This window comes from Pseudopipra pipra, chromosome W (assembly GCF_036250125.1).
Source record: "Pseudopipra pipra isolate bDixPip1 chromosome W, bDixPip1.hap1, whole genome shotgun sequence".
Taxonomy (NCBI): Eukaryota; Metazoa; Chordata; class Aves; order Passeriformes; family Pipridae; genus Pseudopipra; species Pseudopipra pipra.
This window is the reverse complement of record NC_087580.1, coordinates 30,780,491-30,794,248: the sequence shown is the minus strand read 5'-3', so window position 1 is coordinate 30,794,248 and position 13,758 is coordinate 30,780,491. Positions and strand designations below refer to the sequence as shown.

Genomic DNA, 13,758 nt, shown 5'->3' with positions numbered 1-13,758 from the left:
CAAAGGAACCCTGAGAATGTCTGTGGGAACAAGTTAAGGCAGCAGCAGCTTCATTCAGTTAACCAGGATCAACAAAGAGTGTTTTGGCCTTGGCTGGTGTTTTCCATCCAGAGAGTGCTGTTTGCCAAAGTGGAAACCACTTGGAACGCTCTGCATGGTAGCCTGTGTTTTTCTCTGGTGGCTGAACACAGCCAGCACATGAGGGGAGGGGGATGTGTGGGATCAGGGCACTGCTTTGGGGCCATGATGGGAATTCAAGTGGACTAAAAGACAAAGCCCAGGCACTGTTTCCAAAGGAACCCCAATGATAGGGAGACGCCGGAAAGATGGGCGGACAAGTCCTGAAATGGAACTCTGTGTGTGCAGCCTCATTTTCTCCTTCAGCAGCCACAGGAGAGGGGGCAAAAAGTGGGGGTTGGGCCCCCAAAACTGTTCAGGTGGAAAATTGGAGACTGAGGGGACAATGGGAAAGTGGGAGGAACAGGGAGAAGGGTGGAAAAGGGGAGGTGGTCTGGCAGGCCTGATGGCCCCATGGGGGTCTTTGGGCACAGGGGAGTTGGCAATGGGTGGTGGCCCCCCTGAGCTCCCAACTTACTCTGGGGTTCTGGAGGCTGCTGGATCCAATCTCAGCCTTGGGACAACTGAAACAACAGTTTCAGTTTAGAGAAATTAGAGAGGTGTAAGTGAACGACTTTTGTCCCCAAGGTTTTAATGATGGCAAATCAAATCTATTGATTTATTTAGGGTTCCAAATGACCAGACAAAAAATCTTCATCAGAATTATTTACTGCACAATAGAAACACTAAAACTACCAGGAGTACAGGATAAGATAGGACAGTGTTCTACACTAAAGCAATTGTTGAAGCAATTCTACTCCAGCTGGCACAAAGCAATAATTCTTAATTGGAGATGGATGGGACTCCCACAGACCAATGCTTGTGAAGAGATCTCTGCTCTCAACCTCCAGCAGTGACCTTGGGGGGTCCCCTGCCAAGGCAGGAATCTCCACACACCCCCCAAGAAGGGTTCTGTTGGAAGAACGTGCCTCTGTTAAAGGGGACTGGCCCTTTGTGGTCAAAAGGGATGGACTGACAGTCACTGGACTCCAGGGGTTGCCTCAACACCAGGGGCTTCATTAGGGGTGGAAGCAGCGGCCGAAGCTCTTCCTGCAGTCGGGGCACTGGTAGGGCTTCCCTTACTGGTGGGTCCGTTGGTGTTTGGTCAAGACACCAATCTGGGTGAATCTCTTCCCACACTCCCCACACTTGTAGGGCCTCTCCCCGGTGTGGATGCGCCGCTGGGTGACAAGATGGGATTTCTCCTTGAACCGTTTCCCACAGTCGGTGCAGCAGAAGGGCCTCTCATCCGTGTGCGTCCGCTCATGCGTGTAGAGATTCCCCCTGGTTGCAAACCTCTTCCCACATTCCAAGCACTTGTAGGGCCGTTCCCCAGTGTGGATGCGATGGTGTTTGCGGAGGGTGGAGCTGTGACTGAAGCTCTTCCCACATTCCCTACACGTGTAAGGACATTCTCCAGTGTGGATGTGCTGGTGGGAACGAAGGTGAAAGCTCCGGTTGAAGCTCTTCCCACATTCCTCACATGTGTACGGCCGTTCCCCACTGTGGATGCGCTGGTGGGTGCAGAGGTGGTACCTCCGGCTGAAGCTCTTCCCACATTCCTCACACTTGTAGGGCCGTTCCCCGCTGTGGATGCGCTGGTGGGTGCGGAGGTGGTAGTTCTGGCTGAAGCTCTTCCCACATTCTCCACACGTGTAGGGACGTGCCCCAGTGTGCATGTCCTGGTGTCGGAGCACGTGAGAGCTCTGACTGAAGCTCTTCCCACATTCCAAGCACCTGAAGGGCTTCTCTCTGCTGGGAGGCTGCTCAGGGACCACCAGGTCAGAGCTCTGGCTCAAGCTCCAGCTGCCTTCCTGGCACAGGCTGGCTCTTTCCTCCTCAGAGCACCCTGGGATGGCTTTGGAGCCCCTCCTGCGGGGGGATCTCCGGCCCTTTTCCTCCCCGCTGCCTTCCTGCGCCGGGGAGCCCTTCAAAACGGCCTCTCCCACCAGGGTCTCACGGGGGGATTTGTCCTCTGGGCTCTCCGTCCTCAGCTCGGGGCCTGGGGCAGGAAGCAAGAAGGACAGGGAGGGGATTTGCCTCCGGCCCACAGGGAAGGCCAAGGACATCCCCCCAACTCCGGCCCCGGCAGGACGGCGGCGCCAGCGGGGTTGTCCTGCAGCCGGGGCCATGCTCGGCTGACAGAGCCAGCACAACACCCGCCCAAAGGGACACTGACTTCCTCCTCACCTGCCTGGGGGGCCCAAGGCATCTTCCTCTTCCTCACAGCCTCCTCCTCCATCCGCCCAAGCTTTGGGAAGGACAAATCCTGATGGGGGGAAAACAAGGGCTGAGCGCGTTGGCTTGGGGGTTCCTCCTAGAACTCACTGGGCGTCTTGTGTCCATAAAACCCTCCAAAATACCAAGATTCAGGCAAAAAAACCCCCAGAAATAGCAAGAAGACACTCGCCCCCCCAAACTGCAAAAAGTTACAGTTAAACCAAAAAATACTCCAAACTATGAACATGCAGCCCAAAAAAATTCTCCCAGAAGTTCCCCATCTCTGTTCTCTTCCCTCTGGGGTTCAGAGGGTCACCCCTGACTGACCCTCTGACTCCTCTGTGGTGTTGGGGGTCCCAAGGGTCCCTTCTCCTCTGACTCTCGCCTTTGGGTGCACGTTCCCAGACATTCCTCCTCTCCAGGTTCTCCACTTCGTTGTCCCAGGGATCAGAGGGGTCCCCACTGTCCAGGCTTCCCCTTCTCCGTGTCCCCCATTTCAGGCTCCCAGGGGTCCTGGGGCTCCTCCCTCTCCGTGCTCCCCCCTCCAGGCTGCCAGGGGTCCCCCAGCTCTGCCCTCCACACTCGGCAGCTCCCGGGCTCCACACCCACCCCCGGCACTCCCAGGGGGCCCCAAACCCGCTGTGTCCCCCCCGCCGGCACCGGGCTGACAATGGAGCCGGCGGGGCCTGACCCAGCAACACCAACCCCCATCGCAGGGGGGGACCCACACAAGGGCCAGCTGTGCCCAGGGCAACCAAACAGCCCCACAGGTGGGGGGACACCAGAGGCTGCCCCAGGGCAATGAGAGCAGGGAGCGGATTAGGCTCCCTGACACGTGGGCGGGTTCTGGGTTCAGCCTGACCAGGGGCAGTTTGGCACCAACAGCACGGCCCCGACCGCTGGCTCAGCACAGGGGGCCCGAGCTCCCCCCTCTCCAGGCTCTCAGGGCTCTTGCAGCTCCCCCCTCTCTCCAGCCTCCCCCGCTCTCCAGGGAACAAGGTATGGGGACAATAAGGCACCCCCACTGCACATCCACTCCCACTCTCCCTCCCTCCCTCCTCCCCCTACCCCCCTTTCCCACCCCTTCTTCGAGCTGTTCTTCTGTGTGGATGTGCTTGTGCCGGATCAGGTGGGAGCTGTGGCTAAAGCTCTTCCCACACTCCCCACACTTGTAGGGCCTCTCCCCGGTGTGGATGCGCCGGTGGGTGACAAGGTGGGAGTTCTGCTTGAAGCCCTTCCCACAGTCGGTGCAGCGGAAGGGCCTCTCATCTGTGTGCGTCCGCTGGTGCACGACGAGATCTGAGCTGGTCCGAAACCTCTTCCCACACTCCCCACACTTGTAGGGCCGTTCTCCAGTGTGGATGCGTTGGTGGGTGCGGAGGGTGGAGCTGTCCCTGAAGCTCTTCCCACATTCCCCACATGAGTAGGGTCGTTCCCCAGTGTGGATGTGCTGGTGCTTGAGGAGGTCACAGCTCTGCCTGAAGCTCTTTCCACATTCCAAGCATCTGAAGGGCTTCTCCCTGCTGGGAGGCTGCTCAGGGACCACCAGCTCAGAGCTCCGCCTCAAGCTCTGGCCGCCTTCCTGGCACAGGCTGGGTCTTTCCTCCTCAGAGCACCCTGGGCTGGCTTTGGAGCCCCTCCTGCGGGGGGATCTCCGGCCCTTTTCCTCCCCGCTGCCTTCCTGCACCGTGGAGCCCTTCAAAACGGCCTCTCCCACCAGGGTCTCACGGGGGGATTTGTCCTCCGGGCTCTCCGTCCTCAGCTCGGGGCCTGGGGCAGGAAGCAAGAAGGACAGGGAGGGGATTTGCCTCCGGCCCACAGGGAAGGCCAAGGACATCCCCCCAACTCCGGCCCCGGCAGGACGGCGGCGCCAGCGGGGTTGTCCTGCAGCCGGGGCCATGCTCGGCTGACAGAGCCAGCACAACACCCGCCCAAAGGGACACTGACTTCCTCCTCACCTGCCTGGGGGGCCCAAGGCATCTTCCTCTTCCTCGCAGCCTCCTCCTCCATCCGCCCAAGCTTTGGGAAGGACAAATCCTGATGGGGGGAAAACAAGGGCTGAGTGCGTTGGCTTGGGGGTTCCTGCTGCCCAAGTCCATCTCTAGAACTCACCGGGCATCCTGTGACCATAAAAACCTCCCAAACACCAAGATTCAGCCCAGAAAAACCCAAAACAAAAAGATTCAGGCAAAAAAAACCCCTCAGAAATAGTGAGATGAACCCCCCACAAACCGCAAAAATTTGAGATTCAGCTAAAAAATACTATAAAATATCAAGATTCAGCCAAATTACTCTCACAGGAGTTCCCCCTTCTCTGGTCTCTCCCCTCTGGGGTTCGGAGGGTCTCCCCTTTCTGCAATGCTTGGGGTCCCACTTAGGGATGCTGGGAGTGTTGAGGGTCCCACAGGTCCCTTCTCCTCTGACTGTCACCTTCAGGGTACTGCGTTCTCAGACATTCCCCCTGGGTCTCCAGGGTTTCCACTTTGTTGTCAAAGGGATCCCAGGGGTCCCCACTGTCCAGGTTTCCCCTTCTCTGCGCTTCCTCTCCAGGCTCTCGGGGCTCACGCAGCTCCCCCCTCTCTCCAGAGATCAAGGCATGGGGACATCGAGGCTTCCCCATGGCAACCCCGCTCCTGCTCTCCCCCCTCCCCTTAGCACCCTCTCCCACCCCTTTCCCATCGGCTCCCAAACCCCAGCTCCCCCCAGCTCCCTTGGGGGTGACCCACCGCCCCTCACGCTCCCTTTGGGGGTCCCACCCGCTCTTTTCGCTTTACTCACCCCTTTCCCATCGTGGCTGCTCCGCTCACCCGACAGCGGCAGGAAGGGCAGGGACAGGGGCGGAGCAGCAACAGCAACAGAACAATCATCCCCTCGATCCCGTGGGTGCTGAGGAAGGTAGAACCTCTCCCAAATATCCAGGGGCAGCGCAGAGGTTCGGGACATACTTGGGCTGCCAGCACAGATTTCCCTGCAAAGTCTGCAGTGAGTCAAGCTCTGGAGAGGAGATTTTGCCCCATGGATGGGGTTACAGAGGCCCCCTCAGGTCCCCAGCAGGAATCAGTAACCAAGAATATACACAAAAGGGCCCCCTGAAGATTTCGGGGAGAGTGTCCTGTAAGGAGGGGACAGTGTCACCCCACCAGGGCGGGGCTGGCAAGTGGGAGGCTGCTCCAGGGCTCTGCAAGAGGCCTCGTGCTCTGCTCGGCCCCAGCACTGGCTGGTACCAACACCCCCGGCTGAAGACCCAGCCCTGGGTGGTTCCTGGCAGAACAGCCCCACCCCCACCTGGCTACACCCTCCTGGCAGGGACTTGCAGACAGTCAGGAGGTCTCCCCTGAGCCTCCTCTTCTCCAGCCTCAACACCCCCAGCTCCCTCAGCCTCTCCTCACACCACTTGTGCTCCACTCCCTTCCCCAGCCTCGCTGCTCTTCTCTGGATCCTCTGACCCCAAAAATGCTCCCCCTCCCATAGAAAGGCCAAGGGCATCTGGGGACAGTTGGGGGGCTTTGTGGGGCACTGGGTGATTACTGGGGGATACTGGGACACACTGGGGGGGACCAGAGGGCATTGGGAGGACTGGGGGGTTTCTGAGGGACACTGGGAGGGCACTGGGAGGGACTGGAGGTGAACTGGGGCACACTGGCAGAGAACTGGGGAGTTACTGGGGGATACCCGGACAACAGGGGGGATACTGAGAGGTTACTGGGCCATACTGGGGGTTAGTGGGAGGTCACTGGGACACACTGGATGGTCACTGAGGGGGTTACTGGGCCATACTGAGGGTAACTGGGAGGTCACTGGGCTATACTGGGGGCACTGGGATCCCCTTACCCAGATGTGGTACATCTCCCCCCCCGGATTTTGGAGGACATCCCTAGGACCCCTCCCCTGGGGGCTGGGGGACCCCTTGAACCCCACTGCTGGGCTTTAGGGGACCCCCTAAAATCCCCTCAAAACCCCTGAAATCCCCCCCTCGACCCATCGAAACCTCCTCAAGGACCCCTCATCCCTCCCCAGCACCCTCTAAACCCTCTCAGTGACCCACAAAACCCACCTGAGACTCCCCAAGCCCATTCAGGGACCCCCAATCCCCCCACGGGCCCTCCAAACCGTCTGGGACACCTTAAACCCCCTAGAGACCCCAAAACTGCCTCGAAGGTCCCCGCAAAGCCTCCCAGGAACCCCAAACCTCCCCAGAGAGCCCAAAAGCCCACCTGGGACACCCCAAATCTTCTCAGAAAACAAAACCCCCGTCAGGGACCCCCAAAACCCTCCAGGGACCTTCAACCTCCCCCTCGAGTCCCTTCAGGGACCCCTCAAAACGTCCCCGGGAACCCCCGAACCCCCCCGCTAAACCCTCCCGAGCCCTCCAACCTTTCCACCCACACCCGCGCTCCCCGCAGCCCCCGAGGGGATCCCCAGACCCCGCTCTCGCCGCCCCCCCGCCAACTCACCCAGCGAAGTGCAGCGGCCGCAGGCGAGTCCTCCTCACTCCCGACCACGAGGTCAAAATGGCGCCCGCTCCGCGCGCCCTCCGCCTTTACAGACCCGCCCCGCAGCCAATCAGCGCGCGGCCACCGCCCCTGCCCGCCCTTCGCCACGCCCCCACCTGCGCGGTGCATTGTGGGAGTTGTATTCCCTGCCGTGGGGGAGGACCGGACTTGTTGGGGTTTAGTTTTTCTGTCTTCTTTTATTTTCTCTTTTTTATTTCTTTCTTTTCTTTCTTTTTTCTTTCTTCTTTCCTTTTTTCTTTTTTCTCGTTCTTCTTTTTTTTCTTTCTTCTTTTTTTTCAATTTTTTCCTGTTTTTTCTTTCTTGTTTTCTCTTTTTTCTCCTTTTTCTTTTTTTTCCTTCCTTTTCTTTGTTTTTATTTTTCTTTTTCTTTTTTTTCCTTTTTCCTTGTTTTTTATTTATTTTTTTCTATCAGTTGTACTTTCAATCAGTTGTACTTTCAAGGAAAATGTAAACACATATCAAAACAATCTCCAGGTACATAGCTTACAACAACAGATAATCTGCCATTGTTCCAGGTTTGTGAGGATTCCCAAGATCACAAACACTGAGACACCAAGGGTGGAAGCCAAGCAACTTTATCCTGTCCCTTGCCACAGCCTTCAATCCACACCCAGCCCTGGATTTCTGCAAAGCCGCTGGGCAGGAGCAGGAGATGGAGCTGGTGCTCGGCGGGAGGGGCAGCAACAACAAACCTGTGTCTTTGGCACAGGGGAAGGAATTTAGTGCTTGAGGGGTTACATTCCACAGGCTCCCCTGGGGATCAGCTTATGCTTGGACAGTAAGAACAGCCAGAACATTCCTAATAAAAATGCCAGAGGGAAGGGAGCGGAGGGGGAGCAGGGGCAGGAAAAGGAAGCAGAGCGATGGAAGATGGGCTGGGGCGGTCGGGGCTGGGGGAAGGCAGGCTGGACAATGCCTTGTTTGGTCCAGCAGCTGGACCAGCTCCAGGGCAGATGTCGGGGGAGCCTCTGCCACAGGGACATGGACAAACAGACGCTACAAAAGCTCTCAGAGGGGCTGGGGGCTCTGGGGGGGCTGCGCTCTCGCCTCAAGCCAGGATATCCCAGGGCAGTGGAACAGCAATTCCTGTCAGCTCCCAGCAAAGATTATTGGGGTTTGCACTGGGGAAATATTGACGCTCCAGCTTCTTCTTCTCTTTTTAGAACTTTGAGCTTGCAGTCGGGTAGAAGGGCTGGTGGGGGAGTGGGAAGAGACCCATTTTGAGGGACACATCTCATCCCTCAGTTAGATGGAGCTAAACCCCTAATCTTGCTTAGGAATAGCTACTGATGCTCAGTTTTCTTCTTTCCCTTCTGCTTTAGCGGGATATTACATTTCACTGCAGTATTGGTGATAGAATGGTATGTCAGCTGGAATGGATTGGTTCTTGCAGAAAGCATAAATGCATTATAAGGAAGGTATTTTTACATAAGTGAGGCCTCCAAAAAAAACCCCAAACCCCCAAAGGTAATATAAGTGCATAATAAAGTGAACTTTGGAGTTTTCTTTTTAATTCCTGTCACTAAAGGCTTTGCAGAAGAGACCAAACCCCACCCCACTAAAAACCTCCTTTCAGGTCATTGCAGAGAGCAATGAGGTCCCTCCTGAGCCTCCCCTTCTCCACACTCAACCAGCCCAGTTCCCTCAGCCGTCCCTCAGCAGACATGTTTTCCAGAGCCTTCCCCAGCTCCGTTCCCTTCTCCGGACACGTTCCAGCCCCTCAAGGGCCTTTTGGCACTGAGGGACCAGAACTGGACACAGCACTCCAGGTGGGGCCTCCCCAGTGCCCAGCACAGAGGGGCAATCAGTTCTCTGCTCCTGCTGGCCACACTCTTCTCCACAAAGGCCACGATGCCCTTGGCCTTCTTGCCCCCCTGGGCACACTCTGCCTCATATCCAGCCCCTGTCAAGCAGCACCCCCAAGTCCCTTCCTGCTGAGCAGCTCTCCAGCCCCTCTGCCCCAGCCTGGAGCGTTCCAGGGGGTTGTTGGGAGCCAAGTGCAGGCCCTGACACTTGACCTTATTGATCCAGCCTGTCCAGATCCCTCTGCAGAGCCTTCCTGCCCTCCAGCACATCCACACTCACACCCAGATCAGTCAGTCTCCCAAACAGGACAAAGTCTGACCACCAGCAGTTCAGGGTGTCAGTTCTGCTGCCCCCTCCCTCCTCCACCCAGAATGGAAAACTCCATCATTTTGGGGTCTCTGTGCCCATCAGCTCCGACCACCACATCCCCCACCAGTCACAGAATCATGGAATGGTTTGGGTTGGAAGGGACCTTAAAGAGCATCTCAGTCCAACCCCCTGCCATGGGCAGGGACACCTTCCACTAGACCTAGAGCTCAGAGCCCCATCCAACCTGGTCGTGAACACTTCCAGGGATGGGGCAGCCTGAACTTCTCTGAGCAACCTGTGCCAGGATCTCACTACTCTCACAGTCCAGAAATTCTTCCTAATATCCCATCTAACCCTTCCCTTTCTCAGTGTGAAGCCACTGCCCATTGTCCTGTCACTCCAGGCCCTTGTCCAAAGACTCTCTCCATCTTTCTTGTTGGCTCCATTCAGGCACTGAAAGGCCACAATTAGGTCACCCCAAAGCCTTCTCTTCTCCAGCCTCAACAATCCCAATTCTCTCAGCCTTTCCTCACAGCAGAGCTGCTCCATCCCTCTGATCCCATTGATGGTCCCCTCTGGACTCGCTCCAACAGGTCCATGGCCTTCCTGTGCTGGAGCCCAGAGCTGGAGGCAGCTCTGCAGGGGTGACAACATTACAGCCCTGTGTGTTCCAGCAAGGACACTGTGGAACCTCCTGGAGTAAAGGGGCCATTGTGACACTGTAGGGCCTTCTGGAGCCAAAGGAACCCTGGAACACTGTGGAATCTCATGGAACCAAGGATTCATTGTGCCATGAAGGCCCTCTTGGAACTAAGGGAGCCCTGAGACATTTCGGGACCTCATAGAATCAAGGGGCCATCATGACACTGAGGAACCTCGGGGACTCATGGAACAAAAGCAACCCTGGGACAATGTGGAAACACATGGAATTACTAGGCTACTGTGACACTGCAGGGCCTCATGGAACCAAAGGAACCCTGAGACTTTTCAGAACCTCATGGAATCAAGGGGCCACTGTGACACTGCAGAGCGTCATGGAGACAAAGGGACCCCAGGACACTGTGGACCTCAAGAAATCAAGGGCCCATATTGGCACTGTGCAACCGCATGGAATCAAGGGGCCATTGTCACACTGCAGGGTCCCATGGAAGCAAAGGAATCCCTGTGACATTGTGGAAACTCATGGAACCAACGGACCACTGTGACACTGCAGGGCTCATGGAACCAAAGGATTCCTGGGAAACTGTGGAATCTCATGGAACCAAGGGGACACTGTGATATGTGGGCCTCCTAGAAACAAAGGAGTCCTGAGACATTTTGCAAACTCATGGAATCAAGGGTCCATTATCACACTACAGAGCCTTACGAAGCCAAATGGACCCTGAGACTCTGTGGAACCTCATGAAATCTAGTGGCCATTCCCACACTGTAAAACCTCATGGATACTCTCAGGTTTCCATTATTAAAAGACACCTCTGCCCAAATTCAGCTGCAAAGGAGACCATGTGCCAAAGTCAGCAGTCCAACTTTGATTTAACAGTAAATAGGAGGGAGAGAGAAAGAAAGAAATAGAAAGAGAGAGAGAGAAGAAGGGGTGGTGGGAAGCCAGTGAGAGAGAGACAGAGATGAAGTAAATGTATCACACCATGTAGATCCCTTAGGCTCCCACCGGTCCTTCTTCACCCTGCTCTGCTCGATGGAGGGTCCCCAAGTTGTGCTTCTGGGCTATCACTTTTATACAGCCCAAGCCCTGGGTGTTCAGGGGGGTAGATGCTGTTCCCACAGCTTGGGCTGGCACGTCTACAAGGACTTGCTTCCTTTCCCACAGCTTGCCATGGTGGGAGTTTTGCCCGCTGCGCTTCCAGTCTGCAGGTGGGAATCTTTGTCTGGATGGGTTCCCCAGACCTGCCTTACCAGCCCTGGCTTCCTGTTGGGGCTGTCTGCTCTTTCCCCCAGTCTGCACAGTGCAATTCTGTCCTGGGGGCTACTTCCAAAGCTTCACCTCCCTTTAGGCCTTGGAATTAAAGGCCTTCCTGTTTGCCACCAGTGCTTATGTGTTGTGGTGCCTTATGGGATTGTCCTGCTTTGACAGTGTTTTGAGACAGTTCATTGTGCCCTTCAAGTCCTTCCATGTGCACACACACACACCACTCTCACCAGTGTCTGGTCCTCCAAAGAACACAAGACCTGATGATTTGTAGCTCCCACTCCAGTGGTTGGCACTTGGACCTCCCTCCGTACCCAGAGCTCAGAGCTCCCTTGTGCCAGAAAGTGTAAAGAGATTGTGCCTCATTCTGCCAAGACAACCCTTGGAAAAAAGTGTCCCTCTGTGTTTCCTGGGAGAATAGCACTCTATTGTCATCTTCCAAAACCTTGGAGAGGTCCCAGAGATCTCCCAGGAAGGAATTTGGGGCCTCAAGCACATGACCCGTATATAGAGGCTGAGGACTCAGGGGTCAGTGGTGCAATGATTGAGGACAGTAGAGGAGTAGCCTGAGAGGTCTGGAAGGGGGGTGTCAGAGCTGGTGGAGCTTTTCTTCCTGTCAGAAAACAGCCTAAGAAAGAACTAGTGCCACCAAGGGCAGCTGGGGTGGCCTAGACTGCAGACAATAAGTCAGAAATTTCCCTCTGAGGTCAGTGTCGGGGTGCAATATGTCACAAAGAAGGAGTCTGGATGAGCCCAAGGCTTTGTGTGTGCAGGAAGAGCCAGGGAGGACACAGAGATGTCAGTGCAGGAAGGTGCCAGCCAGGTGGGGCAGCCGGGGGGATGACGACAGCCTGCAGGGAAAGGGGCAGGGCATGGACACCGTAGGACAGCCTGGGCTGGAGAGGAGACAGGGAGGGGGAGAAGCTGAAAGGCCCTGACACAGCCACCTTCTGCAGGCCTTTGGCCAGGGCTGCTGTCTGTGCCCCTGATGCCAGGAGGAGGGGAGTGGCCCTTGCAGCCCTGGGGCCTCATGGCCTCCTTGTCCCTGCTCAGCAGCCTGGCAGGTGCCACCCCATGGTCCTACCCTTGGCATTGCACATCCCACATCCCAGTGCCCCAGGAAGAGCCCTGAGGAATGAGGCAGGGACAGGATCTGCCTTCCCAGGAGCTGCGGGTCAGGGCTTGGTCCTTTGGATTAGGAAAACAAGTCAAGGTTTCTTCAGCATCAGAGCCACCTTTCCCTTGCTTGTCCATCCTTGTCATCACTGTCTGCAGTTTTCTGCTCTCGCTGGAATCTGGGGAAACTTTCTCAGTTGTGTCCCTCAGTGAGACTCATTAACAGTACAAGAAACTTCAGTATTTCAATCTCATTTTGACTTCTTGAGAAGTTGTTTGAACTTCCTCTCAGGGACTGAGTCTCATGTAAACAACATAAAAGTCCCCCGAGGGCCATGAAATGCCTGGGGCTGTTGCTGTGCTGCTGAGCTGGGCCAGGCTCCTGGCACACAGGGAGCTCCTGGCAAGCAAGAACAGCTTCAAAGAGACAGCTCTGCTGGTGAGCAGCTCCTCTGCACAGCCCAGCAGGGCTGAGGGCACTGCCAGGGCAGCTCAGGGACACCAGCAGGGCACAGACAGAGCTTCAAAGGGCTCAGCACTGGAGGATGGTTCAGAGCTCCCTGCAGGAGGAATCTTGGCAGGGCTGCACATGGTGAGTCTGTGGCTGCAGGGCAGTGCAGGGGCAGCTCCTGGAGGCATCTCCTAAAGCTGGCCCAGCCCCAGCTGATGGGATGGGTGAGCAGGGGCTGTTTTGGGGCAGTTTGGAAGAGCTGTGAAGCCAGGGGTGCAGGCAGGGGTGCCCAGGGCTGTGGGGCAGAGCAGGGTCCTGCAGCCCAGGGTGCTGTGCTGGGCAGGGACTCTGCTGCCTGCCAGGGGCAGCTCTTAGCCGGCCCGGGGAGCTACTCCCAGGGCTGGGGCACAAGGGCTGTGGGCAAGGAGCAAACCTGGCAGCTGAAGGAGGATCTTTTCCATGTATCGCTGCAGAAAAGACAGGGGCTACAGGAAAGGAATTAGTCTTGAGGTGTGTTTCCTGATCAGGCATCATAGCAGAGACATTGTTCTCTCCATTCAGGAGGCTGCACTGAAATTCAAACTTTTACTCTCGGACATGAACATTTCAGGCAGTGTCAGAAATGAGCACAGGATCCTGGGCAGTGCTGAGCCTTCCCTTGGGGGTGGGCACTCTCCTGTCCCAGCCCTTGGCTTCTCTGCAGAAGGGCTCCTGTCCTGCTCTGTCCAGCACAGCTGCACCTCTGGGCTGGCACAGGGGACACTTCCCAGAGCTGCCCTTTCAAGCGGCACTGCCCTGCTCTCAGCACAGATCTTGGTGGGGTTTTTAAGGATGAATCTGTGTGTGAAGTCATCTTCAAGGCAGCCCAAGGGAAAGTGCAGGGCAGATGGGAAACAGACTGAGAGGCACTGCAGCTCTCCTGGCTCTGCAATAAGCAACGGAGATCTCAGCCCTTCTGCCTGTCCTGTCTCAAGAATCTTCAGTTTTGTCATCAGAAAAATTTGCCCCTAAAAAAACACCCCCAGGTGTTATCATTGCAACCAAAAAACCCAGTGAAAATTATTTTAAGGATACTCTGTGCCTCTCTTCTGCAGCCCAAATTACTCCAAGACAACAGCACAGGATTTTAACTTTTCCATCAAAGCTGGATTCCATGTGACATCCCCTGTGACCATGGGAGCTGTCCCAAACCAGTTCCGTGTCTGCGCTGCAGCAGAGCAAAACTGAGTCCTTGGCAGCACATGGGCAGAGCTCCTGCTCCTCAGAACACCCTCAGAGAGCCCAAACCAGAGAAAAGA

The 13,758-nt window shown here is 56.2% G+C and overlaps 2 protein-coding genes and 1 pseudogene across 2 annotated transcripts in view; 1 reads left to right on the top strand and 2 right to left on the bottom strand.

The window, feature by feature from the left end:
- LOC135405272 (zinc finger protein 501-like) overlaps nucleotides 1-13,758 on the bottom strand; it is an 895,895-nt gene that overhangs the window by 716,195 nt on the left and 165,942 nt on the right. The window lies entirely within an intron of this gene.
- Nucleotides 1-13,758, top strand: part of LOC135404562 (zinc finger protein 850-like) — a 147,430-nt pseudogene that overhangs the window by 101,404 nt on the left and 32,268 nt on the right.
- LOC135404563 (zinc finger protein 501-like) lies at nucleotides 1,197-6,959 on the bottom strand. The gene is made up of 4 exons (XM_064639303.1): nucleotides 6,792-6,959; nucleotides 3,419-4,159; nucleotides 1,654-1,880; nucleotides 1,197-1,401 (listed from the first exon to the last, which is right to left on the bottom strand). Exons 1-4 carry the CDS (start codon nucleotides 6,957-6,959, stop codon nucleotides 1,197-1,199), a joined length of 1,341 nt encoding a protein of 446 aa, XP_064495373.1.